The following is a 26,839-nucleotide window of genomic DNA, read 5'->3' as shown; positions in this document are numbered from 1 at the left end:
CTAACATTACTAAGCTAACTCTCAGCTTCAGCCCCTGGCTGCACATCACCACAGATAACAGAAAATACATTTCCCAAGAGTACCCATGTCACTAATGGTGCAAAACATTCTTTTATTATTTCAGAATCTCCATGTATTCAATGCAAATGTTTTTAACTATGTCTTATACAATTTACCCTTGATTAAACCTCTTCTAGATAGTTAATCATTAATGATTTCTTTACAGTTGCTGTGCAAACAGCTCATTCATGCCTATGACATATCAAATTTCACAGACATGTTCTTTAATTGGATTAATTTATTTCTAATCTACTGAAGTCCTCACTATAGTAATGCTTAACTAAATAGACATAAAACTTTCTTATTTAAACTGCTAAAACAAATTTGATAAGTATTCTATGAATAAAAATATTTGACTGAATACATGTAATACCATTGTTATTGTGTACCTAACTAAGCAGAAATTATTGGAAATAGTGCATTAGATAGTTGTATGGTGTGCTTGGGCGGAAGGATTTCAGAGGATGCTGATGATTTTTCGGCAGAGATTACACATTGACAGTTTTCAAATGCTAATAATTTCTACATCCCACTAAGGGATGTAATAAGAAGAACCAGTAGGAGCTCCTCTTGATTTTCATGAAGGTTGTTGGATGTTGTAATTTTCAATCCAAGGACTTTTAGAGGTAAGTGCTTCATACCAGTCCTGTCCCCTCATGGCAAGGGAGACCAGATAAGCCAGCCAAGATGTTTTGAAGATTGACTGCTCTATGTTTTGTAACAATAACTGAAGAGTTGGCACAGAAGTGGATAAAAGTCCTATATCTGGGTGTTTAGCAGCCACAAAATACAATTATGTAGCTATAGACTATGAGTTGTTAGGGGCATATATAACATTAAGCCCTAACTATGGGGCTTAAGTATGGTCATAAAACTCCACTTTCATATTTTTCTTTCTAAAACTAGTAATCCTGAACTCCATTTTGTTAAAGAATCCACTGATCTATATGATTCACTACATAAATTGAGAGTTTCATTTAAAAAAAAGCATCACATTGTAGTGAGGTCACTGATATAACACAGACTGTCCTGTGTGTAAGAAAATGCACATCATGGCATAATTATACCATACATAAACCCCTCAAGCACTGACATTTCAAACATTGCATGCTCTGACCATCTTATCTGAAAACTTGAAAAATCTCAGAACAGGATAGCAAGGATGATGGGCTTGGAGTAGCCCTTCCGTGAGAAAAAAATAAGGATTCTCCTCAGGTTGAATAAGAGGTGACTTGGAGAACAAAATAAGATCAGTAAATCTTGAGCAGCAAAGAGAAGGGAGGCATGAGTAAGAAGCCATTTTTAATTTTTTTTTCTAAGGCACAAATTATGGGCCATGAAATGAATGAAGAATAAGGAGACTTTTACTATCCCATTTACTTAACCTTGGCAAAAGCCAACATGGTGTCAAAAAGTAAACCAGTGAATGTGGAGGAAAAAAACCACAAAACATTGACAACTAATACATTTAAAGACCTCATGTGTTTCTAGGAAGACATTTGAATTTGTTGGAGACTGGGAGAAAGTGCTAGGGAAACATGGATGCATGGAGTGTGTGCTTGTCCTATTTTTAACCTCTTTCCCAAGTATTTCACATGGTCACTATCAGCAAGTGTCTGATTCCGTATCGCTGTTCTTATGTTACACTCTATACCACGGTAGTTAAGCAGTTTCATACTCCAGTTCCTCTGAAACTGTGAAGAGAGGTCCTGAAAATTTGCTGGCATTACTTTTAGTAATTTATTCTAAAACTTTGTGATGTTTCAGGTTTTCTCTGTGCTCCCCATAATTAAAGCTTTTGTTGTGACAACCTTCCTGAATCCTAAGGTGAACACTTAAGAAATTAGCTAGTTTTTCTGTGATGACATTCGGGATAAGCTTCTGTGATCTGGGAATAAATTATCAGATGGGGAAAAAAGGTGCTTGAAAAACTATTTACTGTTTGCTCTCTTTGTTCCTCTTTGGGAAATTTTCTATCTGAATGCAGCATAATGAACTTCCCCATTACTCCACACTGTTTTTTCTGATCAGCTACACCCCATAGTGAAGGGGCCTGTTGAGTGCAAAAGGATTTGTGAGCTCCATCTGGTAGGGTGTCCCATATACAATAGATCCCTTCCTCTTTCATGAGATTAGTCCTTTCCTGTTGTAAGACTTTCACCTTCCTCAGAAAGACCAGTATTTTTCTACAACAAAAATTTTTCTGTTTCACTAGTCCAGGGTTCCTCAGGTTTGGGCAAGGGAGGGCACTTACCTGTGAGAGCTGTCACTTGCCATCAAGAAAAAAACATGCTATAATACTTAATAACTATTTTTCAACTGGAAACTACTTTTCACACTTCTTTTGCTAAAATTTTGAGACAGGTAAGGGGAGGAAGACAGGCAAGGACTTGCATTGGAATTTTGGGGTTTGGGGAGAATGGGTTTTTTTGTTGGTTATTGTTTTTTTCCAAATTAAAACCTGCTTTCTCATTTAATTTTTTGAACCAGAGTCAGACTGTTTTTTAATTCCTTCCTATCCACAGCCAAACCTCTACTGCAAGCAGATCCCACACATATTACTTGCTACTTGGGTGTAAGATCTAAGTTCTTGTTGGACTCAGATTGGTCATCCAGCTTTGATAGTCATACAATGCAGACTTTTATGCTGATTAAACAGAAGACAAATAACAAGAAAAAAAAATATCGTGAGGTTATAATGTAATACATAAGTCTCCATTTTATTTGATAATTTCCTAATAATCCTAATAATGAGCCTGTCTCCTCAAAGTGTGCATAATACATGGTTATATTTGTTAAGTGGGTCCATTAAAGATTTAAATTTATATTGGATAACCTGTTTGACTCCCTAGACTCTCTGGACCACAGAATAAGTTAAACCACCATCTCTTGCACTGCTGCTGTTACCCCACATTTTCTAGGAAATTCAGAAGACTTTTTAGTGGCAATTTTTGCTTTTTGACAATGTTAGGATAACAAAAATCTACATGAACATATACAGTTCAAGAAATGCATACCCATGTCAAAATCCAGCTTATGTAAGTCTCCAGTGGGTTGAGTGTTCATAGGTAGCCAAATACTTAATAGGCATATTTAAATTTTTTCAAAAAATAAATGAAAATAATCTAATAAAACACAATATTATATAGCTATGGTCTTCTTTAGAAACCTTAATTGGCCTAGTACCTTTGTCCTCTTGGTCCTAACTTTCACAAGAACAGTCAGGGCCTTAGCTGGCTTTAGCCATTCTTTTGTCACTGCTCCACATGCATATTCATCAAGGGTTTCTGGATGCTTAGGACTGTCTCTGACTAAGCAGAGACACTCTTATTGTTCCCATAAAACTGTCCACAGCAGCATTCATGCAGATCAACTCCACTGCCAACCTACAACCGTCCTCCAACCAACACTACAGCTGATCTGCAGCTGAAGGAACTGAACACTTGCTTTTGTTAGGGCAGAGTCCAGCACATCACACTGTAGGAGATTTGCTGTGCTTGTGGTGGCCACTGCTGTAGCCCACACAGAGCTACTCAAGAGAGTCACACTGTGCAAAAAATGCTGTGCACCTTCTCTCCTATTGCTTTCTTGAACTCACTGGATAGCACCACGGATGCCCCAGCTGCATGCTCCCACATTACACCATTGTAGTGACACCAACAAGCAGTTTTCTTTGGTGTGAATCCGTACACCCACTGCTGTTTTTCACAACCAGAGAGCACTAAAGAGGCTGATTTTCTTTTGAAAGATAACTGTTTAACTATTCTTCCAGAAGCTTAGGATCAACAAAATTATTTTGCAGCCAAACACCATTCAGAAGTCTGGCTGCAAAGGAGAGGATGCTATCAGGTTATTTATCCCCAAATCCAGTGTTTCTGGGAGCAAATACTCCATTGAGATAGGCCTCATGAAGCAGTCATTAAAGGCTATTATTTTGTTCTGTGTGCAAAACAGTCTTTGGAAACAGCCAGAGAAAAATAGCATGCAATGCCTTTGGATGGATTTCAGCAATGCAGAGCCTAAGTCAGAGAGTTTTCTACAGCAGCAGCCCAGGCTACCAGCTGCCAAACATAGTACAGAGACAATCAAAGCTACAGGCTGCTTGGAACAGTGAGCCTCCAGGGCATGTTCGCTTGTCCCTGACAGCACACATGTAAGAGCATTGAATGCTGGATAGGTTTAAAGGTCTTTACTCTAGGTTATGTCAAAATATCTGCACAATGCTATGGGTATAGCCAGACTTTAGCTAGCCAGGCATTTAAGTTTCCATAGCTGCACTGAAGCTTCTGCAGATAATAGCTGTTATTTTCAACATTGCTGTCCCCAAGATTTATACATAGTGGTTTGTAGCTGAAAAACTACGGCTGTTCTCTATTAGGCCCCAATTCAACACAGTAACAAAATGCGTCCTTCAAGCTATCTCTGTTTGGCAAAGCCAAGGAATATTCTTATTTCTACGTGTGTGCCTAAGGGGCTTTTTATTTCAAAACTGAATTCACCAGGATATAATCGTGCACTGAAAGTTATGGCTAAGAACTTTTGAAGCCTGATGTGTGCTCAAGTGCTTTAGTAAATCAGAACTTCTGCAATTTAATTGAACTAAGTGGATGATAACAAAAGACAACAACAGGAATAAATCATCTAACTGTGTTAAAGATCATGAGATTGACTCCAGACTTTAGCCATCCCAAGCCTTCCGAAGGGTCAGACGCTCTACCCTTGTTCACACAGAGCAGTGCCTGCCTCCATAAATAGTGTCATCAAAGTGAAAGGGGCTGCCTCTGAAGTAACCCACTGAGTACGAACATATGTGCTGGAGCCTGGCCCACACTGTAAAGTACAAAAGAGAGGTGAGGGAAGGAGAATTAGATTTCAAACAGACACTTGCCACCGTTGAACGGACAAAGGAGATTTATTTGTTAACACTTAATTTAGGCTGTGTCAAAATGCCACATTTGCGTACAAATTAAAACCTAGCAAGAACAACATAATGTAGTGGGAAGATCTTCCTTCAGAAACAGTTTAGTAACTTATCACACCTGTTGCACCTCATGATAATTACAGTGAAACAACGTGGGAATGGCAGCAGTGCTAAGATGCAGCACAGAGCAACAAGAGCAAACATGCAACAGATTAAGGAAACAGAAGCAGAGCTAGTAAAATTGTAAGCCTACTTAAGGAACATACTGCTGTTATGAAAGCAGGAGCCAGTTCTGCATCCGGTTTTATGCAGAGTATTAAGAGGGTGGGAGCATGGAGGGGAATCCTTTGATAGAAGTGGACTGCTTGGCATGTCTCTTCTGCACATCCACTAACACAGTTCATAGACAAGCTGCAAATGTGGTGTAGTAAAACCAGCAGACACTCTTCCAGCTGCCTCTTCAGTTCTCTGAACTATCACAGAGCAGTGAATATAACCCTTAACTCCATGGTTCACTATCTCCTCTGCTCTGCCACACAGAAGGACCACTGAGACACCCCCAAAAGGCATTGGAGCACCCAGCTGATGGCATGATGTTCACAAGCCACATTTATGCCATTCAGATTGCAGAAGGACAGAGTTGGGATAAAGTATGAACAACCTCTCTAGCAAGAACAGCTGTGCCACAGTGTACAGTCCAATGCTTCCATATAAAGTAAAATCTGTGGCAGTTTACCTTAAACCATAAACCATGGCATTTTAGGAAAAAGAGTCCCTGGAGCAAGCCCTGTACCTTTCATCAGTGGAGTGAGGCAGACAGCTGGAGATAGTAATTGTTTCAGCCACTGAATGTGTCTCAGCCCCAGACAAACATTTTACAAGATCTGTAACTCAGTATTTGAGAGGAGGGTGTTTCCAAAGGCCTGGAGCAGCCCACACTGAATGGGGAAATGATGAAGTGGAAAGCATTTGAAGTCACTCTTCTTCCTTGGAATAAAGACACTTTCTTGCAACCTTGAATTTCATGCCATGTGAGACTCTCAGCATGCATGCATTTAAACTAACAACTGGAGGGATTTTTTCCATAGGTCTGACCTGCAATCCTTTAATCCTTACTCTAGCAAATAAAATTCTTCACATGAACAGTGGCTCTCAGCTCTGGCCCACAGTTTTAGTGCCTTGGCCATTACAGTCACCTGGTTTAAATACAAGCATAGAAATTTGGAGTGAATTAAACAAATGGTAGCTGAGAAAGCCCATACATGAACAAAGAACTGCAGAAATGTATTGTGGACACCTGGAAAAGCCTGTCTCCTGTTTGCAAGAAATATATAAACAATGTTCCAGGGAGACAAGTCTGTAATAAAAACTAATGGTGAACAAACAGAATACTGCACTGAGTAGTTCAAGAGAAGTCCTTTTATTTTTTTTTTCTTTGAGACATATGCTCCCCAAGCATTTTGATTTATTAAAACAATTTATCTTTTTTTTTTTTTTTTTTTTTTTTTTTTTTTTTTTTTTTTTTTTTTTTTTTTTACATTGCTATTCAAATCATGGGAATGATGGTAGGCTTTCCAGTCTTAGGAAAAGCACATTGCAGATTAAACAGAAAAAATAGGACCTAGATCTGTGCACTACTAGGCAAGTAATTAATACAGACAAATATAAAAGAAAAGCAGCAGGTCAAATTTGTTGCTACTATTTACAACTATTTAAGAAAGAACCCGAAATATTGTCCAGGTGAAGTCACTAAGCCATATCTCTAGTATTTAAGTTGGATGACTAAGCTTACTCATGCAACTAATTACACTTATAGTATGAGGAAGGGTAACTTTCCCAGGGCATTCCCTGTCCTACCTACTCCATCACTCACTTGAAAACAAGTATCTACCTATGACTAAGGAAAGAACTCTGTGGGAATTCCAAATGTGTCAATTTGAGAGAAACATTCAAGAAGGGGAGTCCCACACTGTGGGTGTGGAAATAGAGTTTGTGAATTCTCCCATTGTCTAGAAGAGACAGAGGTGAGAGCTGATGTACAAGAGACAGGACAAAAAGAGGATTTCTATGAAAAATGATGAAAATATATAACTGTAACTGTCCACAAATATGCGGAGAGCTTTTTCACATGAAACACAAAATTCCCTAAAGCCCACTTAATATGCCAGGAAGGACATATGCCAGGACATTTTTGAAGTCTGAGCCATCACACATAAAGATAGCACCTTTTCTTATACCATCATTTCAAATCTGGTAGTACACAAAGTTATGGATAGTATTAATAAGAACTTAAAGATTAAGTGTGTAGATACAATCAATGGTTAATTTATTCTAAATTGTATTTATCACATTGTTGGGTAAAACATTTGTCAATAAGGCAGTTATTTGTGAAATAATTGTTCAAATAAATTGCATTCAATTTGTGCTTCTAATCAGCCAGTTACACAATGTAACATGAAGAGGTCAACTGGAACTATATCAAATACATGATGTATCATTAGAAAAGAGATTAGTCACAATTATGTACCTAATCCATGTTATCTGTATATGACACCACTATTGCTATTCTTTTAAATGCTAAAGGACAATAAAATGTATGTAGGAAAGCTGCTCTAGCTTTCTCTGGGGACAAATTATTATAATATTTGCTCATGCTCAGAAAGTCAAAGGATTTGGACTTTACATTATCCATTTGTTTGAAGGAAGGTTGTTTGCAATCTAAATATAAACTTAATTTCAGCACTTTCTCTCTCTATTCATTGACTCATACTTGAGTCCATTTGTGTGATAAACATGCACAGCTAATAATCAATGATATGGTGTCTGTGTGTACAGAACAAATAAGAAAAGAAACAAATATTCCATGTCTATACTCACATATCCAAAACAGAATATAATAAAGACCAAATATATGTGCTTTAAGGAAGAGTCCTTAAAGGTCATTTATATGAATTTTTGATACATTGCTATTACACAGAAAAAAATCACTTTCCATTGCCACCATGCATATTAATTTCAGTATATATACTTACTACAAACATTTTTTCTCAAACCTAGCATTCATGTTCTCAAAACTTGGGATTTATGGAAAATTAAAATCACCTCTTTTTAATTTTCTTAACTGGGCTTTTTTGCGTAAACTCCTTCTCATTCTTTTTTTCTTTTCATCATTACTCTTACCCAGGGGAGCTGGAAAGCTGCAAGGTAGAGATTCTTGTTCTTCCTGCCCAGCCTGCACTGAAACTGCTCCAGACCATTTTGACTCTTATGATATTCAGTGTCTACTCTTTTCTAAAACAGAGAACTCGGATTCCTCTCAGTAGTGAGAAAAAGCTCCCTATTCCATGACGAAACCAAAAAAAGAGAGAAATCCTGGGGTTTTACCTGCGTGAAGAATTACTGTGTGAGAGGTCCAGGGACTTAGCAGGTCAAAAACTTGCACTACATCTTCCAAAACTTATGACCCCTTATGTAATTGGCCCTCCAAAAAGACCAGAATTTCCTATATTCAGATGATTTTTCAGCAGGAGTCATCCCACCTTTCAAGTTCTATCCTGCAACCGCAAATGTGTGGGATTGTGATTCTGTTATTTCAAAACTCAGAAGCACTAATTTGCACATCTTTTGCTTTCTCCTCATCTTAAACATGCAAGAGTCCATATGAAAAGATTTGTATTTCTCATTTGTAAGCAGATTTTTCTCTGCTGGGTTTATAAGATGACCTGGCTGCAGTGAGTACACCTACTCCTGTTCCTCCACCAGGAGCTGCATCAGGGGCTCTGCCACACACACACTGCCAAGTGGGAAAAGTACAGGAGAGCAAACACAGACTGCTCATCTCAGCCTCTCTTGGTTTGCTGGGAAAATCCAATGTCATCCTTAAAGAACAGCAGTCTCTATTTATACTGGCATAAAATATATTGTACACTTGCAGATTTTGAGTGCTACAGGACCTCTGCCCAGCCCTCCTGCAGGAGAGCCTACTTCATACCAGAGGAAAACCACAAGTCCCTGTAACCTTACATATTCCTCTATATTTTCCCCACCTGCCTTCCCCATTTGAGTGATACTGCTAACTCTGAATAGCTCATTAAGACAATTAAGCCTGGTAGGAGTTCAGCATCCCCCTGGCCAACTCTGCCACCATCAGCCTTTCCCTAACAATTCCCTCCTCCTCAAGTTGTCTGTTTCAGAGGCTGACTTCATCTCAGTTTTTTAAAACCAGACTTTTCTCTGCTTACAGTCACCTGGCAAATGGCAGGGCCTGTTCTTCCCATATATTTTCTGAATGGCCCGCTAGCCCAAGAAGAATAATGATAATAATGATGATGATGATGATAATTATCTAATCATTTAGTTGAAGCTACACCCATTTCTTGGAGGCAGAGCAGCAGTTTCAGCAGTGGCAGCCCTGCTGCAGAAGTAAGCAGAATGCGATTTCTTCTGCAGCACCCTAATGAAGTGCCAGACAGGCTCGATGAGACCTCAAGGACCTGAGCATATCAAAACTAGATTTTTATGCAGTGGCAGTGTCTACACTGCAGCTGTCAGCAGGACATGGCAGTTGCTGCAGCCGGTGCTGGACCTCCCAACATTCAGCATTCCTACTTTAGCCAGCCTGGCTCCCTCTCTGTCTTCCCACCATCCTTCACACTGGAGGCAATTAAGCCAAGAGTGGAAGGGGAGACTTGGAGATTTACACCAAGGCATAAGGAAGTTGCCCTGTGGTGTAATTTCATTCTCTAAGGGAAATCTTGAAAACACAGGTATAGTCTTCCCACATGTCAGTTTGGCTGTTCTGAAAATCCATATACATGCCCCAAAGCATAAAGACTCTGCCTCCACCGATAAATCATCTGGAGAGGAGGGCTTGCTATTTTAGGGTACCACTCCTGAGGGGGAAATCGTCCTCCCTGCAGGGCCGTTTTGGGGGGCGGGGAGGGGAGTGTGAGGCACTCCGAGCGCAGCTCCCAGGCTGCCGGGGGTTCCTGCCGGGGCTGTGGAGCTGCAGGCTCTGGAGCTGCAGGATCTGGAGCTACAGGCTGCCCTCCACAGCCCGGGCCAGCCCGGGGCTGACAGGACACAGGCATACGGTACAGCCTGTCACGCTGTGGGACACAGTTCCGAAGGGTTTGTCTGACCGGCCCCCCAAAGGGAACCAGGGCGCTCCCTGCTTGCCGTGCCAGCCTGAAATTCTCGTGCCATGGCAAGCAAGGGACAGAACCTGCCGGATGCCCAGCTGTGCTTTCAGCAGGTCCGCTGGGGTGCTTCATTTCGACTCGGATCATTTGAGGCAGAATTCCGTGATTGATGTTCACGCTTTGGGGATTAAAGAAGAGGGAAACAACTGATAATCTCAAATGAGTGTAGAAAACCGCAGTGTTTCTGGAGCTAAAACCACTCCAACATGCTAGCTGCCTTAGGGTTCCTTGTTTCTTAGCGTTACAATGCACTAACTTCCGTCTTTGCTGCTCCCCGTTCACCCAAAGCAGGTGCTTGGACTTAACTGGGAGGCATAAACCATGAAAAACACAGACAGGGACTGGTATAGGGGAAATAGACATAAAAATGTGCAGAATAGCTAAAGCAGAAGTGATAACATCTCTGCTGATACCCATCCTTACTGAGGAAATGACAAAGTATTATACTGCATATCAAATAAAATAAAATAAATTTTCTTTAAAGGGGAATCGCAGGGTGCTGACCAAAATGTCTATTTTTTTCATGCAGATGCAATGTCCCATCTGAGAGCACGATGCCCATTATCACCTTACATAACAAAGGGATTATGCCCTAGAAGTGCTGGCGCCGTGACCTGCAGCACCTTTCTCACTCCGTCAGGAGCCTTTCCACACATGACCAGAGCCGTAGTCTCCATGGTCTCTGTGGTCTCTCTCTCTTAATTTTGGGAAGCACTCCTGAAACTGGGCTACCAAACCACTCACCACCTGTGCATGCACCAAAGCCGTGATGGCAAGATCATGATGCTGCCATACTTTTTTTAGGAGAGGGGAGGGTTGGGCCTCTCAGACCCTTCCAATACCTACATTTGTCTCAAGGGGAAAAAAAAAGGCAGCAGAACTGAGGAGTATTCAGTGCCAAGGATTGACGAAGGACTGCCGGCCCCACTGGTGCTACGATTCTAATGAAACATCAGTGCTGCCGGCAACAGCTACTGCCGTGTCCAGAGGGGATAGTAATAACTGCCATGAAAATACTTTAAATAGTCCAGCCGAGCTTCCCTTCCCTCACTGGGCCTCTGTGTTTCAGTACAAGCAGGATAGCTAGGGCACAACCCAGCTATTCCAAAATGCAGGGAGATGTATTGAGATCTATGGTATCTCACCACTTATTCTGGTTTTTTTTTCCTATTCAATTTTAATTTTTTTTTTTTTTAAGTTCAACTGACCCTTCTGGTCACCAACTTTCTTTGTGGTTCACTGTAAGGATCGCTCTCCAAGAACAAAAAAGAAATCTCCGAGCTTTGATAGAGACTCTGGATGAAATTAAGAACTTCAAACCCCAGATTTTTGAAAAGAAAAACAGATGTCCTGTTTGTTGAGTATAAATAACTCCGTACGTGGAAGCCTTTTCTTTTACGCCGCATTAAATTTTATTTAATGCTGGCCGCAGCCCGGAGCGGCCCCCGCAGCCCGGAGCGGCCCCCGCAGCCCGCAGCGGCCGGGCTGACTTACGTGAGCACGTAGTTGACGCTGACGATGCAGTGCGGTGTTGAGTATAAATAACTCCGTACGTGGAAGCCTTTTCTTTTACGCCGCATTAAATTTTATTTAATGCTGGGTGCATTTAAACTAAAATAAAAAAAAAAAGGAGGGGGGCAGCAAAATATGTGGGTGACAAACCTCTAAATCTTTTCCCCTCCCGAAAGAGAAAGAAACGGGCAGACGGGAAACCCTTCATCTGGATGAAAGCGCTCAGTGTGTTTCCTAGCGGACCTGGCGAGCCCGCCCTGCCCTGGCCAGCGCGGCGGCGGGAGGCGGAGCGGGTGCGGGCGGGAGGAGCGGCTGTTGTGCACGATGGTGGCGTAGCTCTGCACCCACACCCAGCCGCCGTGCTTGGCCAAGAAGCGGTAGTACTTGGTGGTCACTTGTCCTTTCACCAGCACTGCGGGGACAAAGCGAGGACAGCCTCAGCGTGGCTCCCGCCTCTGGTTTGAGCAGCCCCGGGAAGAGGGGCACACTCCCCCCAGAGCCCTGTGGGCGACCAGAGGGGGTAGGAACCTCTTAGAGGCACATGGGGAAGCAGCGGGGACACGGGTGGTGGAGCCCCCAGGCAGGGCTCATCTCACTACCTGAGATGGTTATCACAGGCTAATAGGGGAGATTGGTAGGGCCGGGGTGTGCGTGTGTGTGGGGTCGGCTACGGCAACCAAACCCCGCACACCCCCATCCTGAATATCATCATCGAGATTTTGTTCTATCAATCTGTCTTTGGGTTTTATCACTTCTCGTTATATTCTCCGTAAGGAAACTTAGCTGAAGTTGATATCCTTTCTATTCATCTATGCGTGTATTAATGTCATCATGATATCAAAATAAAATAAAGTACATCTCGCCGAATCAGGCTCACTACTGCAGTCGAAATTAGATATACAGGTAAGATTTGCGAGACTTGGTGAAAGTAAAATGCAAGTACTGATATTTCACTGGTGTGGCTTTTTGGAGCAGGAAAAAAAGGGTTTTCCTAACCAGAATTTGAAGAAACAGCGCCTGAGATTTGTGCAGGGCAGTTCTTGTCCTACAACCGAAAGGAGAGGATGGAAACACAGCCTTTAATTGCCGGTCCCCTACATTTGCCGCCTGCGTCCAGAGCTCAGTCTCTATCTAACCTTGTTTCACTAAAACCTAAAGAAGATTTTTGCTTATTCCGCCCTCCAGAGAGCTGGCTTTTCACGTGCCGACCTAGAGGCAAATCCCAGCAACCCCAAAGTCCTTCTGCAAAGGGATTGGATGGGGGCGGGGTTTTAAACAAGACCATCTCCTTACACAAGTGATGTGCGCAACGCAGGTGAAAGGTGTCACAGCCATGGACGTGGTGGTAAAGGGTCTTCTCTATCAGGTCCTGGGGCTCGTAACCTGTTAGCTCAGCTACCCTGCAAGAGACATAAGCAGCAAATATGAGTGGGTGAGAGGAGGCCTGGGGAAGAAGGGACGGGCGAGGGGAATAGATTTGGAAATAACTCCAGCTCTACCTGGAATCTAAGAATATGAGCTTCATGTCTAGGCTGGCTCGAAACATGAACATATTGCTGTGGAGCTTGATCTCCGTCACGGCGCTGGGCGGCAGCGAGTGGCCCACGGCGACCAAGCCGACGTTTTGGTAGCAGCCGTCGAAGGGGGACATGTCCAGGCTGTACTGGCGGATCTTCAGGTACCCGCTGCAGTGAATGACCTGCCGGAGACACAGGAAAGCTTGGCGGCTGCTCAGCAGGGGGGAAGAGTGTGCTGAGACAGGCGTCGCTCCCCACGAAGAGGGCCCGGCAATTCCCCCATCCCGGTGCGGCTGCGGGGCTTGCGGGAGCCGCTGACCTGCGGCACCGTCTGGGAGTTTTCTGCGGTTCTATCGGGTTTGAGGTTTTTTTCCCATACTAGAGTTCAGCGTGGATCTAAGGCTCATTAGAGACAACAAGAGGTTTTTTTTTTCCCCACTGGCTTAAGTGGTTTTTGGCCCACCTCCTAACTGTGCTTTTATTATTCTTCTGAAAAGGAAAGACGCGGAACTGCCAATCCAGTTACGACTTTGTAATGAAGAGTGTATGCGCGTGAGAAAGGGCTTTCATGTGTGCATATGTCACATGTGTAAGATACGTTTGTTATATAGATGGAGCAGGCGCAAACCATTGCCAAAAAGTACCTTTGATTTAAGAATTTCTCCTAAACGTATCCTTGCAGACAGCTGCTATCTACTTCCACTCTTACTTCTCTATTATTAAGGTGTTTCTTCTTGGAGTCCAGCAGGTGTTCTTGGTCTATGGTACATCGTGACACGACATCTCCTTGGGTTATGGGTACAACCCTCTCCTCGGCGTTGTGTGGCTGACAAAGCAGCGAGGAGTTACGAGACAGCGCAGGGCTCTCCTTACTGAGGAGCCCCGAGCAGAACCATGTGAAGAACCTTCTCAAAACCCTTGACTGGGAGAGCTACCTCTGCAGCTGACGAATTACCTAATTAAGAAATAAATTAACCCAGGGCTCCGGTTGTGTCGCCTGAAAGCTGTCACCGAGAACATCAGCGGTTGTGTGAGGTTCAGTTCAAAGAGTAAAAAAAAAATTAAAAAATAAAAAATATTAAAAGGTCCACAAACAAACATCAAGGGGAGCTCGATTGCTTGGTTTTGGTTTTGTGGTTTGAGCTCTTCAACCTGAAACTCTGAGAGAAATGGACCACATGAAAGAGCCCTGGGCTGGGAAAACCCCCGCGAGAAGAGGTCTCACCCCCTCTTCTTTCCCCCTTTTCACAGCCTTCCCGGCACAGGGACACGGGAAGGCTGGTACGGGGGGGAACGGGGAATCTGGCCGCGGGGCACGCACCTTGTAGCCCCCGCAGGTGAGGCCCGCGTTCCTCTTGGCCAGGACGCACTTCATCCTCAGGAAAAAGGATCTCTCGATCTCGTACTCTGGGAAGGGGGAAAGGCAGAGGTGGGGTGAGCCACAGGCTCCGCTGGCTCTGCGCGGTCCCCTGCGCGACCGCGGCGGCCGGGCGGGGGCGGGGGCTGTGTGCTTTACCCTGCACGAAGTGCGAGTGATAAGGCTGGTGCGCCGTCAGCACCGCCGTCATCTCGTCATGGTCGGCGGGGTGGATGTACTCGTAAATGCTGTTGCCGGTCAGCTCTACCTGTGAGAGAGGAGGAGGAGGAGTAGGGGGGCTCATCGCCGGCACCGCGCACCCTCTCCTGTCAGTGGCGGGGGTGGTGCAGGCAGGCTCAGGGGAGAGCAGGACCCCCAGCGTACCTGCGACAAGCCCAGGTGCACCGAGGCCGTCTCCGAGATGTACATGATCTTGCCATCCGGAGCCACAACAAAGATGAAACCGTCCAACGTCTGCAGAAAAGGGTAGGGAATAGAAATAAATTAATAGATAGATCCATTAGATACCTGTTCCTCTGATTTATTTTAGCAAACAGGCGTTGATGTTCAGGCTCTGATTTTTCAAAAAGTTGGAAGGAAATGGGAAAACCTTGGACAAGGATCCTTCTAAAACTCCTGAACTCCTGAGATACAACCTACTTCTCAGAGGGGCGCAGCTCAAAAGTAACGCAAAGTGCCATGAAAGTATCTAAGAAGAGCTATCTGGTGATTAATATGTGAGTCACAGAAATCCCAAATATTTCTATCCTATTTCAAATGTCACCGGGGTTTAGTGCTTGTGTATTTTATAAAGATAATTTAAGCGATCAAAGAGAATTTAAAACTCTCCACAGTGTAAATAACACAATTTGTCAGGTACATTTCAGCAGGCACAGATGGGACTTCTGGTGTAGCAGGAGCAGAATAGGTCCTCCAAAGGCCACACGATTCCACCAGAAATAGGTGGTGATGTTCATCACTAATATTCTATAGTATTTCAGAGCGCTGAGAGTTTTCAGTTCTGTCATCCCTGATTTGTGTCCCTGCTAATGTCGGTGATCCCTTCTGTCCCGGACAGCCTCCCCTAACCTGTCGCTAGAGCGTCTCCCTGTCACACCACTCTGAGCTTCACAGCATTGATGATATGTGTCACCTTGTTAATAAATTGGGAAATAGTCGTGCTCCTGTATCTCTGGCACCCTGGGACACACTGTGAATCCCTCTCTGTGGATGTACTGTTAGATGCTTCTGAGGCAAAGGACCCAGAAGGACCAAGCCACCAATAAAACACACGACATTGAATCACGGTGGTTCGCATTTCTGAAGTGGTTCCCCTCCTGCCTACCTTTCTATTAAACACTTGAACGGTTAAAAATTAGTCAAGGTGGCTATTGAAAGCTCAGAAGAGGGAATTATTTCTTTAATCATTAATACCATATGCCTGTCGTTTCCAGACCAGTACCTGCAAAAGATGGGATCCCAGTTCCCGTCCAACATTATCCAGTGGGCTGGTTCTGCTGGAGTGGCCCCAGGCTTCTCCAAGTCCTGTTATTTAAGACAAACAAAAAATAAAAGGAAGGTCAGGAGATGAAAAATTGACTCGTGTGGGCTTGATTGGAGGGAAAAACACTTTTTCCTTGTCTACACTCTAAAATATATATACATACAATCTTTGGAAAACTAGGTGTGACTTCGTTGCAGATAAAAGCCTCTTTTGTGTTTTTGGTTTTCTTTTGGGTTTTTTTTGGGTTTTTTTTTTTTTCTTTTTCAATATCTAATTCCCCAGAGAGAAAAATACCCGAATACTTATTTTGAGTTAAGGGTGAAGTTAATTTTTAAGACCTAAGTGTAACAGCATGCCGGACCTAAGTGCTTTTCAGTGCTGCTTTAGGCTGCTGGGAACTGTCCCACTTGAACGTCAGGGGAAGAATCCTAACATCACGATTTCTCGTCACTGTCCAACGGTACGGACCGCCCTTCTTCCTGCCCCGTGGAGTCTGCCTCCAGGATTCACCTCTATCCCTTCCATCTCTCCTCCTGCTGCTCCCTCTGCAGGGAGGAGCAATATGCCTCCATAGAGCCCCTTCCAGAAATTAATCTTTCCGAATTTGTCTATGTTTTACACGCGTCTTTTCTCCTATGCAAAGTGAGCAGTAATAAAAACCACGTGGAAGTTACTTCACCGGAGTAAAGCTATTCACGGACGATGACTTTTCACAGTGCTGTTGCTGAAATAATTTAAACGGGTCAGTTAAAACCTTTGAGGCTTGTGCCATGAAATGAGTGTCACTCCGACACGCACAAGCAGTAAGACAGAGTAAAACGGAGGGGAAACCTACAAATCCCGATCGATGCCTGGGGTGCAGGTCGCAAGGGGACCCGAGCCGGCGGGGTGTGCTCACTCCCGCAGTGGGGGTTCGGGAAAGGCAAGACCTCGTTTTCCAGTTATTTCGAGGCAAACAGACGAGGTGCTGACAGCAGGCAGCCACGGGCATCCCTCGCTATTGACCGGCCTCACCCAGGTGTTTGCCGGACCGAGCAAAGCTAACGATTTCCCCCGCGCTGCTTGAGCGGGGCACCCCAGCGCAGCCCCTGCGAGCTCTCCCCACCGCCGTGTGCCCCACTCGTCCCCGCCTTTCGCTTCTTTCTCTCCCTTTCCTCCTCTACCTCTTCACAGCAACTTGTCTCTTCACCGCCCCTACACTTTTCTCCTTCTTCCTTAACTTCATAGCCCTACAGGGGCAGGAGATTCTCTCTGGCCCGTTCCTCAGCCTGCAGCCTCAGCATATCAGGTCGCCAGTCAGAAACAGGCTCCTTCCCGTTAATTCCTCCACGCCAATTAAGGAGGAACCAAGCTCCAGGATGGAGGATCACCTCCGCCCCCTGTATTCAGGAAGGTGCTGGCAAATCTTACACAGCTTCCAGGAAAAAAAGGGTAAAGCCCACGGTATATTTATTTGTTTTTCCCCGAGCTCATCGGAGGTTTCTCTGCTGGGGAGCCAGGATGGCCCTTTAGCGCTGAGCTGGCTCTTTGCCACATCCCCCACCCGGAGGGAAATCTGAGTGACAGGTTTCTTTATTCAAGACTAAATCTGCACTGCCCGCCTATGATTTAAGTTGCTTATTAATCTAAGTTTACGGCTCTAATTATTCTTCTCCTAAAAGGGAAAATAACCCGAGCCCAGCGGGTTAATGAACAGCTCACGGGTGTTGCAGGTTAACCTCCCTGGGGAAGGCGGTTCTTCACGGCGCGCTGAGCTCCTCTATATGTTTCAGGTGGAAACCCCGCGCTGCTGGGCTCTGTCTGCTCATGGTTTATAATTAAACGTTTGCACTTGTCTACCTGAACCGGCTTTTTGAAATCCTGTCACATGAGACGATCCTTTGTGCTGCCCAGATGTTTTCAGTACTTTCAAGTCGGGGACTATTTCTAATCGTTGCCAACCCCAGCCTCTCCCAAATCGACGGCCTCTCCTGATGCCCCTTAAATACTGTTTTTAAAGATTATAAGCTAAAGCCCCTTCCACTAATTTTCCCTTCCCCTCTCCCTCCCCGCCTCCCCCCCCCCCCACCGTCTATTCTCTTTAAGATCCAATTTCCTTTTATCGAGGGGGCAAACTGTGATTTCTTGCACTTGACCTACCGCAGAAAATTCTGCAAATCCTTTGATTGTCTATTTAAAACAAAACAAGGAAATCAGCTCTCCCTTTTGCTCCAGGATTACGCTTGGAAACAAGATCTAAAGATTCTCTTGTAATTTGGAGAGCCAACAGCATAATAGCTTTGGAATAGAAACAAGCAGCTTTGTGAGAAGAAAGATAACTAAATCGTTTTTAGGCAAAGGATTTTCCCAGCTAAAGTGGCCGAAGACAAAGCAAAACATAATCTATTTTGGAAGATTTCCAAGTTATGCCACATTAACCTTAGCAGATAAAATTTGCTTTCTTCCCTGCGGCCCCTCCCCCACCGCGGTCTGGTTTATCATATTTACATAAGTAGCCTTAGAAGGGATGTATCTATTACGGATCTAAGGAGCTAGCGAGCTCACATTTCATTTGGAAATAGAGGGGAAGTTTTACTCTTGCTTAATACTTGATGCATTGTAGAACCATTTCCATTTAAAAACCCCCGACCCACGGATTACCTCCATGGACTGGCTGCATGGGTTTTGTAATTTCCTGAAAATGAGATTTCGATTTATAAAACAAGAAACCAATTAGTAACCAAATGAGGCGAAGTAGATCCACTAAAATTGACCTAATCCCACAGGCACCGTTTAGGTCAGTTCTTGGCGAATGAATGATGAGCAACCGTCTAACATAAGCTCAAGGCATCACCCAGCTGTGTTATTCAAGCAGAAAAATATTTTTTTTAAATGGATCGAGCTTTTATTTCAGAATGAATTTGATACTCTTGGCAAAATATGGATTATATTCTCCTGCCTAACAAACTCTTCTTCCTATTTAACAATCTCTTTCACTCGATGAACTTTTTTCCTGAGAAACTATTTGTGCCACGAAAAATTGTCTGCTGTTGTGAGGGGGGAAGAGAAAGGGGAAAAAAAGAAAATAAGTAAAAAAATAAATTATTTTTTTAGAAGAGAGGAAAAGAAAAGCATTTTATCCAGATTATCACTCATGGTTACCCAACAGCCTTCACCTATATTGCGCGGAACCTGCGCGGAGCGAGCGTGCTGATTCATCGTTTCTCTCAGCACTCTCCAGTGGAAAGCCGCTGTGCTTTCCACATCAGGAATCATGCCCATCGGTTTCATGGGCTCGCTACACAGGCGGGTCCCTGTGAAATGCCTTCTCCCACGCAGCCGCGCCCACCCCCGGCGCTGAGAGCCGCTCCGCACCGCCAGCCTGTCCCCCAGGCCGGGCGCGCAGCCAGACCTGCCGCGCTGCGCTGCCCGGCTCCTGTCCTTCCTTCCCCTCATCTCTTGATTGATGCAAGCCTTGATGTCGACAGCCAATGGAACCAGGGGCTGGGTGGGCACCATCCCTACCAGTGGCGATACTGTTTCAAGAAGCTCCTCTGTCCCACGGAAGGGGGAAGAGATCCCTGAATCGTTTCTAATTTGATCTAAGCAAAGACGGAGGAAGGCAGGCGCAGGGAAATGAGAATCCGAGAAGCCAGGGCAGCTCCTTGGCCCCAGTTGATCTCCGGGTTACTTGTCCCTCTGTGAGCATCTGCAGCGCAGAGCCCATCTCGACCCCGTCCTTTGTCTGGCAATAGCAAAGGGGGGCGGGGGTGGCGGTGGGGGTGGGGTGGCCAGAAGATGCAAGCCCTTATCTACTTTGCGCTGATTTGCCGGCTTTTAAAAGCAGTTACTGCGATTTCCCCAGCGGGCTCGCAGTCATGGAACCTCAGCGCAACCCGGATTTACTGTAGCGGGCGACTGGACGTCCCCGTTTAAAAACACTTAGTGGAGAGCCCATCCTGAGCTCCAGACCCGTTTCTTTGGAGGCCAGACCTTGAGGCCAGCTCCCTCCGGGGCCGGGGAGCCCTTGGGTACCACTCCGGGGGTTTGCCCGTGTCTGGAGCACTGCTCAGGGCTTGAGGCCAGCTCCCTCCGGGGCCGGGGAGCCCTTGGGTACCACTCCGGGGGTTTGCCCGTGTCTGGAGCACTGCCGGGCGAGGCCCAGGAAAGCTGGCTTGGAGACGAAGCCCCGGAGGCAAGGAGTTCTTTCCTGTTGCTGTGGATGGGCAGAGGGAGAGGCTTGGGGCTCTCCCGGAGCTGTGGGGCAAAGCTGGGGGCCTGCCCGACGGGGCAACTGCAGGGAGTCTTCCCTAAGTCGGGCCCCAGCAGGTCCATAGCGCGTTTCTCATCCAGGAGTTCCTCAAAACTCCCTCTCTGGGCAGCGGCCCCCGCCGCCGCTTTCCCGGTGTCTCCGCCGCCCACCGGGGGCCGTGGCCCGGGGATGTCTCCGTATGCTTCGGTTTCGCTGCGTTTTCTTTGCCCTTTCAAGAGCCGCTGTACGGTTATTTAAAAAGGACGAGCAGCAGCTCGCTCCTCGCCCGCCGGCGCCGAGGGGATGCTGACCCCACAAAGGGCGCGGGATGCGGGACCCCGGTCACCTCCGCCCGGGGCTCGCCCCTTCCGTGCTGGGCAGGACGACGACGAGGCCGGGCACGGGCACGGGCACCGGCTTCGTTCAACCTGCCCAGCAAAGCCTCTCTACAAGGAAGACGAGAATGTCACCTTGGTGAGCGGCTCCTCAAGCAGCACCTTTCCTGCCTCCCACTGCCCCTCGCCGGCGCTGCTGCCGCCGAGGGACAAGCGGGGCACGGGACTTGTTTGGAAAGAGGGAGACAGGGCAGCCTAGTCCCCATCTCCCACACGGTCATTCTCCCTCTCTGTCCAAGGGAAATGACAAACAACAGCTCCGCGAGTCGCGGGAGCAGAACCTGCACGTCCTAGTCACCGGCAAGCCAAAAGGCAACTGGATGTTGTATCGAGGAATTAGCTTGATTCGATTAACCATTTAATTAAATCGTCTGCCGCCAGCACTCCGTTCTGCCATCGCCTAACGCCAGACAGAGCTGATTTCTCAGTTAATTTAACAGGCAGTGGTTAATGATAACTCAAAATCTCGGCCAAATGAGGCTTCTGTGAAGGACTAGGTCGCCGTCGGAGGGTTCAGATGGAATAGAATAAGCTATGCTTAAAAAAAAAAAAAAAAAAAAAAAAAAAAAAAAAAAAAGCTGCTCATTTCCACTGCCTGCGGATGCCATTAGCAAGGTTTTGTAAAGATTTATTATCTCGGTAAATCACGTATTCATTTGAAGTAGAGATAAATTAGCATCCTTATTTATTTATAAAAATAATAATAGCAGGAGGAAAAGCCCTGTTAACTAAACAAACATCCCTGTTAAGAAAATGGTAGTGGAAATAATGCCGAGGCTGTTTCACTATAAAAAGAAAAACCAGAATTTTGGCAAACACGAGGTAGCGGAATTGCGCTTTGAAATGCAAACAAATGGAACCATGTCCAAATTGGAGAGAGGGGGGAAAAGCACCAACTACTTATTCGTTTCTCCAGAAGACTCAAATTCAAGTAGCCCTTATTTCAAAGAAATAGGGGAAGGAAGGATTTGCACCAATGCATACGCGGTTTATATGCAAGTTGAAAAATATTGTCCAACGTGAAAACGGTCGTATGTTTCCAAAGGAAATATGATTTTTCCCCTCTCTTCTCATTAAGTATTCATTCTAAAACATAAATCTGTGGGGTTTTTTTTCAACGATCCTGCTAGTAGTTTAGTTCTGCTCTTCACATTTTAAGTTCACATCAAAACTGGAATTAAACCGAGATTCAGCGTGGAGAGTAAACTGCTGCTTAAATGAGAAAAACTTCTGTAAGAAAATAAACATTGAAACCTAATGCTCAATCATTTCCCTTTGCAGCAAGAAAAACAGCATTAAATCACCTATCCACGTGGGAAACGGATTTTTTTTTTTCCTGTTGATCTCTTCCCCCTTTAAAATAAAACAAGGTTAAGGGTTTCAATATTGAAATGTTAACCATCCTGATTCGGCGAAAGTTTATGTAAACGGAGTCTGCTTTTGTCTCGAAAAGCAAACGCCTCTGCACCAAAACGATCCCTTCCCACTAGGACAAACTGCAAACCCTCCTTTTGCATCACTGGTCGCGGATGGAGAATAGGGCCTTTAAAATATTCTTAACTAAAAAATAAAGACAAAACCCAAACAAAAAATTATTTATTGTACCACCTGTTTTTTTTGTTTGGGTTTTATTAATATTTTTTTCTCCCTTCCCTTCTGGATACTGCTGAAGATCAGTGAAGAATTACCCCGCTATAGTAACAGCGATCGCATTATTTTTGCAGAAAATTCTTTTAGTCCTTTGACGCCCTGGAGATTTTTCTACTTATTTTTTTTATGTCCACATTACTTACCATTACCGATTTACTGTTAAATTAAAATATTAGTATTTATTTATACTGAACGTTAAATCAGGAGTTAATTAATTAATTAATTCTGCTTGAAAAAACAAACAAACCACCCTTAAAACTCTTCCTTAATGTTCTCAGAAAATTAGCAGATATTCACTCTTTCCAAAGCTGTCTGATCACCAAAAAGCAGTATAGGTCTTATACGTTTTCTCCTCCTGAAGAGAAGTGTTTTAGTACAGAAACGATGCAAGACACCTACGTCTTGCACATTCGTCCTCGGCAGTTTTAATCTGCTGAAGACCTAATGAAGCGAAATTAGGGGTAGGAAGAACAACCCTCGCGTTTCAATAACTTGTGAGAATTGCACAACCATTACGAGAGAGAGCCCGTAGAAAAATTTCTGCCCGGTTTGTCAAGTTTGTTCAGTGCCACTGCCTTGTGTTTAGATGTCTGGAGGTAAGAAGGAACCCCGCGTGCTTATTTTGTGTGTGACTCTCCTGGCGTTTCACTCCCAGAAAACTCTTGTTTTCAAAATGAACCCGAAATCCACCCACCTTCCTTCTCTATAGAGACCTTTCAGACACAAAAATATGCAGACAAGCGCACACCAATTCTCTCCGCCCTGTCCCCAGCCCCGCGTGTGCGCGGCGATGAGGAGTGTATATCTTTCTGTACGTGGTTATTTACAACCACCTCCATGCAAGCACTCTATGGGCAGATGGAAATTCGCTCTTGTACCGGGGAGAGGGGATATGAGTTACTCTGGAAGTGCAGCTCGCTCTTACGGAGACAACGTTTCTTTACCCTGACTCCTCCAAGATCTCTTTAAATGTGCATGACATTCCGCCGGGCTTCCGAGCCTCCTACTACCCATCTCCAGTGTTTTGGCCAACTCATCGGGTTTGTCCCTATGCATGTATCGCTTTCCTCCCCAGGGAAATACAAGAGAAAGGAACCCCAGTACATGCATCCAACATCCCTGCCCTGCCTCCTCCGTTCGCAAAGACTTGTCCTTTCCGTGCGTCATTTCCCCGGCTGCCACTACCTGTTCTGCTTACCCAGAGAAGCTGTGACTTCTTTTTTTCTTTATTTCGTGGGTGGGAGCACTGAAAAACCAAAATAGCCCCCCTCTTCCTTGCCTCCCTACATTCATACGCAGCCTGACAAGTACAAGCACACCCGCAACTCCAGCCCGAGCTGTTCCGCCGCGTTCCCGGAATCCACTGCGTCCCCCGGGGTCCCGGGAAAAATCCCCCGGGCTCGGCTCCCGCACGGCCGGGCACAGGCGCGGCGCCGGAGGCCGCTCGTGGGCGCCTCGCTCGTGTTTAACAGCGGCTCGGGCGGGCGCACGGAAACCCGCGGGGCCGGGGCCGGGGCCGAGCCGGGCCCGCTCCCGCTCCCCGCCTCCTCGGAAGTGCATGGGAGGGAGAGGGAGCCCGCGTGGGACCGCGGGGAAGCCTCCCGGCTCCATGCCACGTTGCGACTCACGCTCTCGGGCCTTTGCGCCCCGCTGGCAGCGCGGCCCCGGCCGCGGCCCCGCGCAGGGATGCGCGGCCCCGGGGATGCGCGGCCGGCGGTCTCGCGTGGGTCTGCAGCCCGCTCGGGCCCGGGCCTCCCGCGGCAGCGCCCCGGCGGGACGAGCCCTTCCGAGCCTGCTCCCTGCCTTTCTTTCCAACGCGCAGTTCGCCTTTAATGAGGCTGCGAGGGCTCCGCTGCCCCCGAGCCCCGCTCAGCCGCCCCCGCTGCCTCCGCACTCAAATTAGCATCTGCTGCGGCCGGCAGCGGCCCCGGCCCCGGCGCGCCTCGCCACACGGTTCCCCAGGGCATTCAGGCATCCCGCGCTGCCACCGAGGGACGGGGATCAGCTATTCTTCTCTTCCCATGATTACTCACAGCCTACAAGCAACACCATATGCTTCTTCTGATCAAACAACCCGCTACATAGGCAGCAGTAATTGACGAGACCTGCTCGAAATCACGCAGAAAGGTAGCCTACTGAGACCGCAGGAGTTGACAAATCATTGCTAATAATCCTTTTAGGAACATCATGGGCATCAGGGTTTGCAATAGCTTTATTTTTATAAAGTATGCGCTGACAGCATAAAGGACAACTCCGTCTCCTTTGAAACAGAGGATTTTCCCGCATAATGATCTTCAAGGTGGCAGAGCAAATAGAAGAAGAAAGTGGCTTGATGAGGACTTTAATTATTATTTTAAAGGTTTCATTTAACCCCTTCTTTGGTTACAAGTGACTCGATGATATGGAAAGTTGTTTCAAGAAATAATTGTAAAATGCACTGGATTGAAAATTACTGCCGTGGATTTTAGGTATAAACGTTCATCCTTAACCTGGGGTGGGGAGTGGGCTGTGAGATTACCTCCCCCGTCCAAATGACTGCCACATTACATATTTATTTTAAAAAGTAGAATTAGTACCAGTAGTCCACACATTTAACCGGGAAAAAAAAATAAAACCCCTCAAACCACCAAATCAGACAAAACTACAGCAAAACAAAACTAGGCCATATACACTCTCTGAATTAGCAAAAAATATAGACCAACTGAGTCGAGATACAGCTACAGAAAACTCATGGGGACATAGCTGTATTACCTTGTTTCCTATGTACACTCACTTTTCAACAAATGATGCAGCGAATTTTGTACTAGGTCAGGGAAAAACAAAACAAAACAAAAAAAACAAAAACCTCTTGATACCTTTTGTTTCACACAGACCACAACTCCATCGAGTTGATTTAAATAAAAGTTCTGTGATTTTTTTTTTTTTTAAATTCCCCTATGTCTTGTAAAATCAATAGAGTGAGAACATGGAAGAACTTTATTCTGACTCTCTTAACTTTGTACTGTTTGTTTTTCTTGGCAGCCGATCTAGAAGACCAAAGACGATAGCTTTAGATCCTGATACTATTTAAAAGCAAGGGATACTTCAGGACGCTTAAGTTTTCTTTTGCTAGACAGGCGGATTGCTGCTGCCGTGGAAGTCAACGTGAAGTTTACTGCTGCCTGTCGAGGAGAGTCATGTCTAGTCTGGCCCACTGCTTTTGCAGCGCTGGGTGGTCAGGGGCATTGAATATGTCTGGGTGCAAAACTCCTGCTAAAATTTTCCGAGGTCGATTAACGCCCTCAAAGTGCCCTAGTGACCCTCAGAACGGGACACAACACACCCGCACACACGATGCGATTCAGTGTGCTAGACTTGTTTATTTAGCCTGGGTGTGAGCACGCCTGCAAGCGTGTCCTGTACCTGTACACCGCACCTTTCCTCGAGAGCTGAACTAAGGCTTTAGGACTTTGCATAGACTTATGTAAATATTTACCCATATACTAACTGGCCCTCACAGAATTACTATAAACAGGGGTGAATCATGCCCTCTTAGGCCTCGCGTGTGCTTGGTGGGGGGATGAACATTTGACTGAAAGACTGAAGGGAAAAGAAAACCCGGGTTTGCTTTAGCAGAACATGCAGCAGGGCTCAGTGCCTTCAAGTGTTGACAAAAGCACCATAAGTCTCCAACCAAACCTGTCATAGGAGTTAAAAGGGAAAGTATTTACAACAGAGGAAAGTGACAGCGGAGGGCACCCTGTCTCCGAGCACACACCGAAAGATTGACCTCTTCAGTACAAGTGATAAATGACATCTGGATCAGAACGAAAATAGAGGCGAATAGCGAATAGGCATTCCCACCTACCTTCTGGAAAAACCACTCTCATTTTTAAATAGCTGGTAGTGAGTCTGATTATGGATGCTTTGTCCAGCTGAGAGGTGATAGCGGAGGGCAGGGGTAGTAATTTAGCCAGTTCATAAAATTCACTGTTTTCTTTCTCCCGTCTAGTCCGGGCAGCATTTTTGGACTTCTCTTTCATCGTGTTTTTTTCCCGCTTCCTTGCTACAATTTAAACTCCAGAGATTCATCCAAAGGTGGAAGGGAAACTCATCTGCAATTCATCTCTCCGGAGCATCAGGCGGTGATTCTGAGCGCGGCCATTACTCAGAAAACCGTTCTGTTGTGTAAATGCAAACAAGCATTGAAGAGTGAGGTGTTCTTAAAAAAAAAAAGAAAAAGAAAAAAGAAAAAGAAAAAAAAGTAAATATACTCTGAAAAGCAGAGTCAATTAGATGGGAAAGGCATTTATCCAATGCAGCTCAGCACTCCAAACAACTGCATTAAAAAAAAAAAAAAAAAAAAAAAAAAGCTAGAAAATTGAGGCATCAGGCAGCAACCAAACGATGTATTTCTGGCCTTTTTTCCTACTCATGGCGGGCAGCATAGCTCCTCGGAAGAGGGTCATAGTAATCCCGTTTTTTCCCGTGATTCGTTGTCAATCCGAGGGC

General features: G+C 45.4%; 1 protein-coding gene across 2 annotated transcripts in view; it reads right to left on the bottom strand.

Moving 5' to 3' along the window:
* Nucleotides 1–26,520, bottom strand: part of SIM1 (SIM bHLH transcription factor 1) — a 47,332-nt gene extending 20,812 nt beyond the window's left edge. The window contains exons 1-9 of one of the 2 annotated variants that reach the window (XM_039730175.1): nucleotides 26,196–26,520; nucleotides 16,031–16,113; nucleotides 14,953–15,042; nucleotides 14,728–14,836; nucleotides 14,533–14,618; nucleotides 13,194–13,393; nucleotides 12,988–13,094; nucleotides 11,994–12,106; nucleotides 11,677–11,711 (exon numbers count right to left, since the gene is read on the bottom strand). In XM_039730175.1, coding sequence (XP_039586109.1) covers nucleotides 11,677–11,711; nucleotides 11,994–12,106; nucleotides 12,988–13,094; nucleotides 13,194–13,393; nucleotides 14,533–14,618; nucleotides 14,728–14,836; nucleotides 14,953–15,042; nucleotides 16,031–16,113; nucleotides 26,196–26,370 — 998 coding nt within the window. In that variant the 5' untranslated portion in view covers nucleotides 26,371–26,520. Of the gene's footprint in view, nucleotides 1–11,676; nucleotides 11,712–11,993; nucleotides 12,107–12,987; nucleotides 13,095–13,193; nucleotides 13,394–14,532; nucleotides 14,619–14,727; nucleotides 14,837–14,952; nucleotides 15,043–16,030; nucleotides 16,114–17,235; nucleotides 17,368–26,195 lie in introns of those variants that run through there. The other variant, XM_039730185.1, reaches the window with a different exon arrangement.
* Nucleotides 26,521–26,839: the final 319 nt, after the last annotated feature.

Source organism: Passer montanus, unplaced genomic scaffold (genome assembly GCF_014805655.1).
Source record: "Passer montanus isolate IOZ18808 unplaced genomic scaffold, ASM1480565v1 scaffold11, whole genome shotgun sequence".
NCBI lineage: Eukaryota > Metazoa > Chordata > Aves > Passeriformes > Passeridae > Passer > Passer montanus.
The sequence above is the reverse complement of the archived record's forward strand: the minus strand, read 5'-3'. Positions and strand labels throughout refer to the sequence as shown.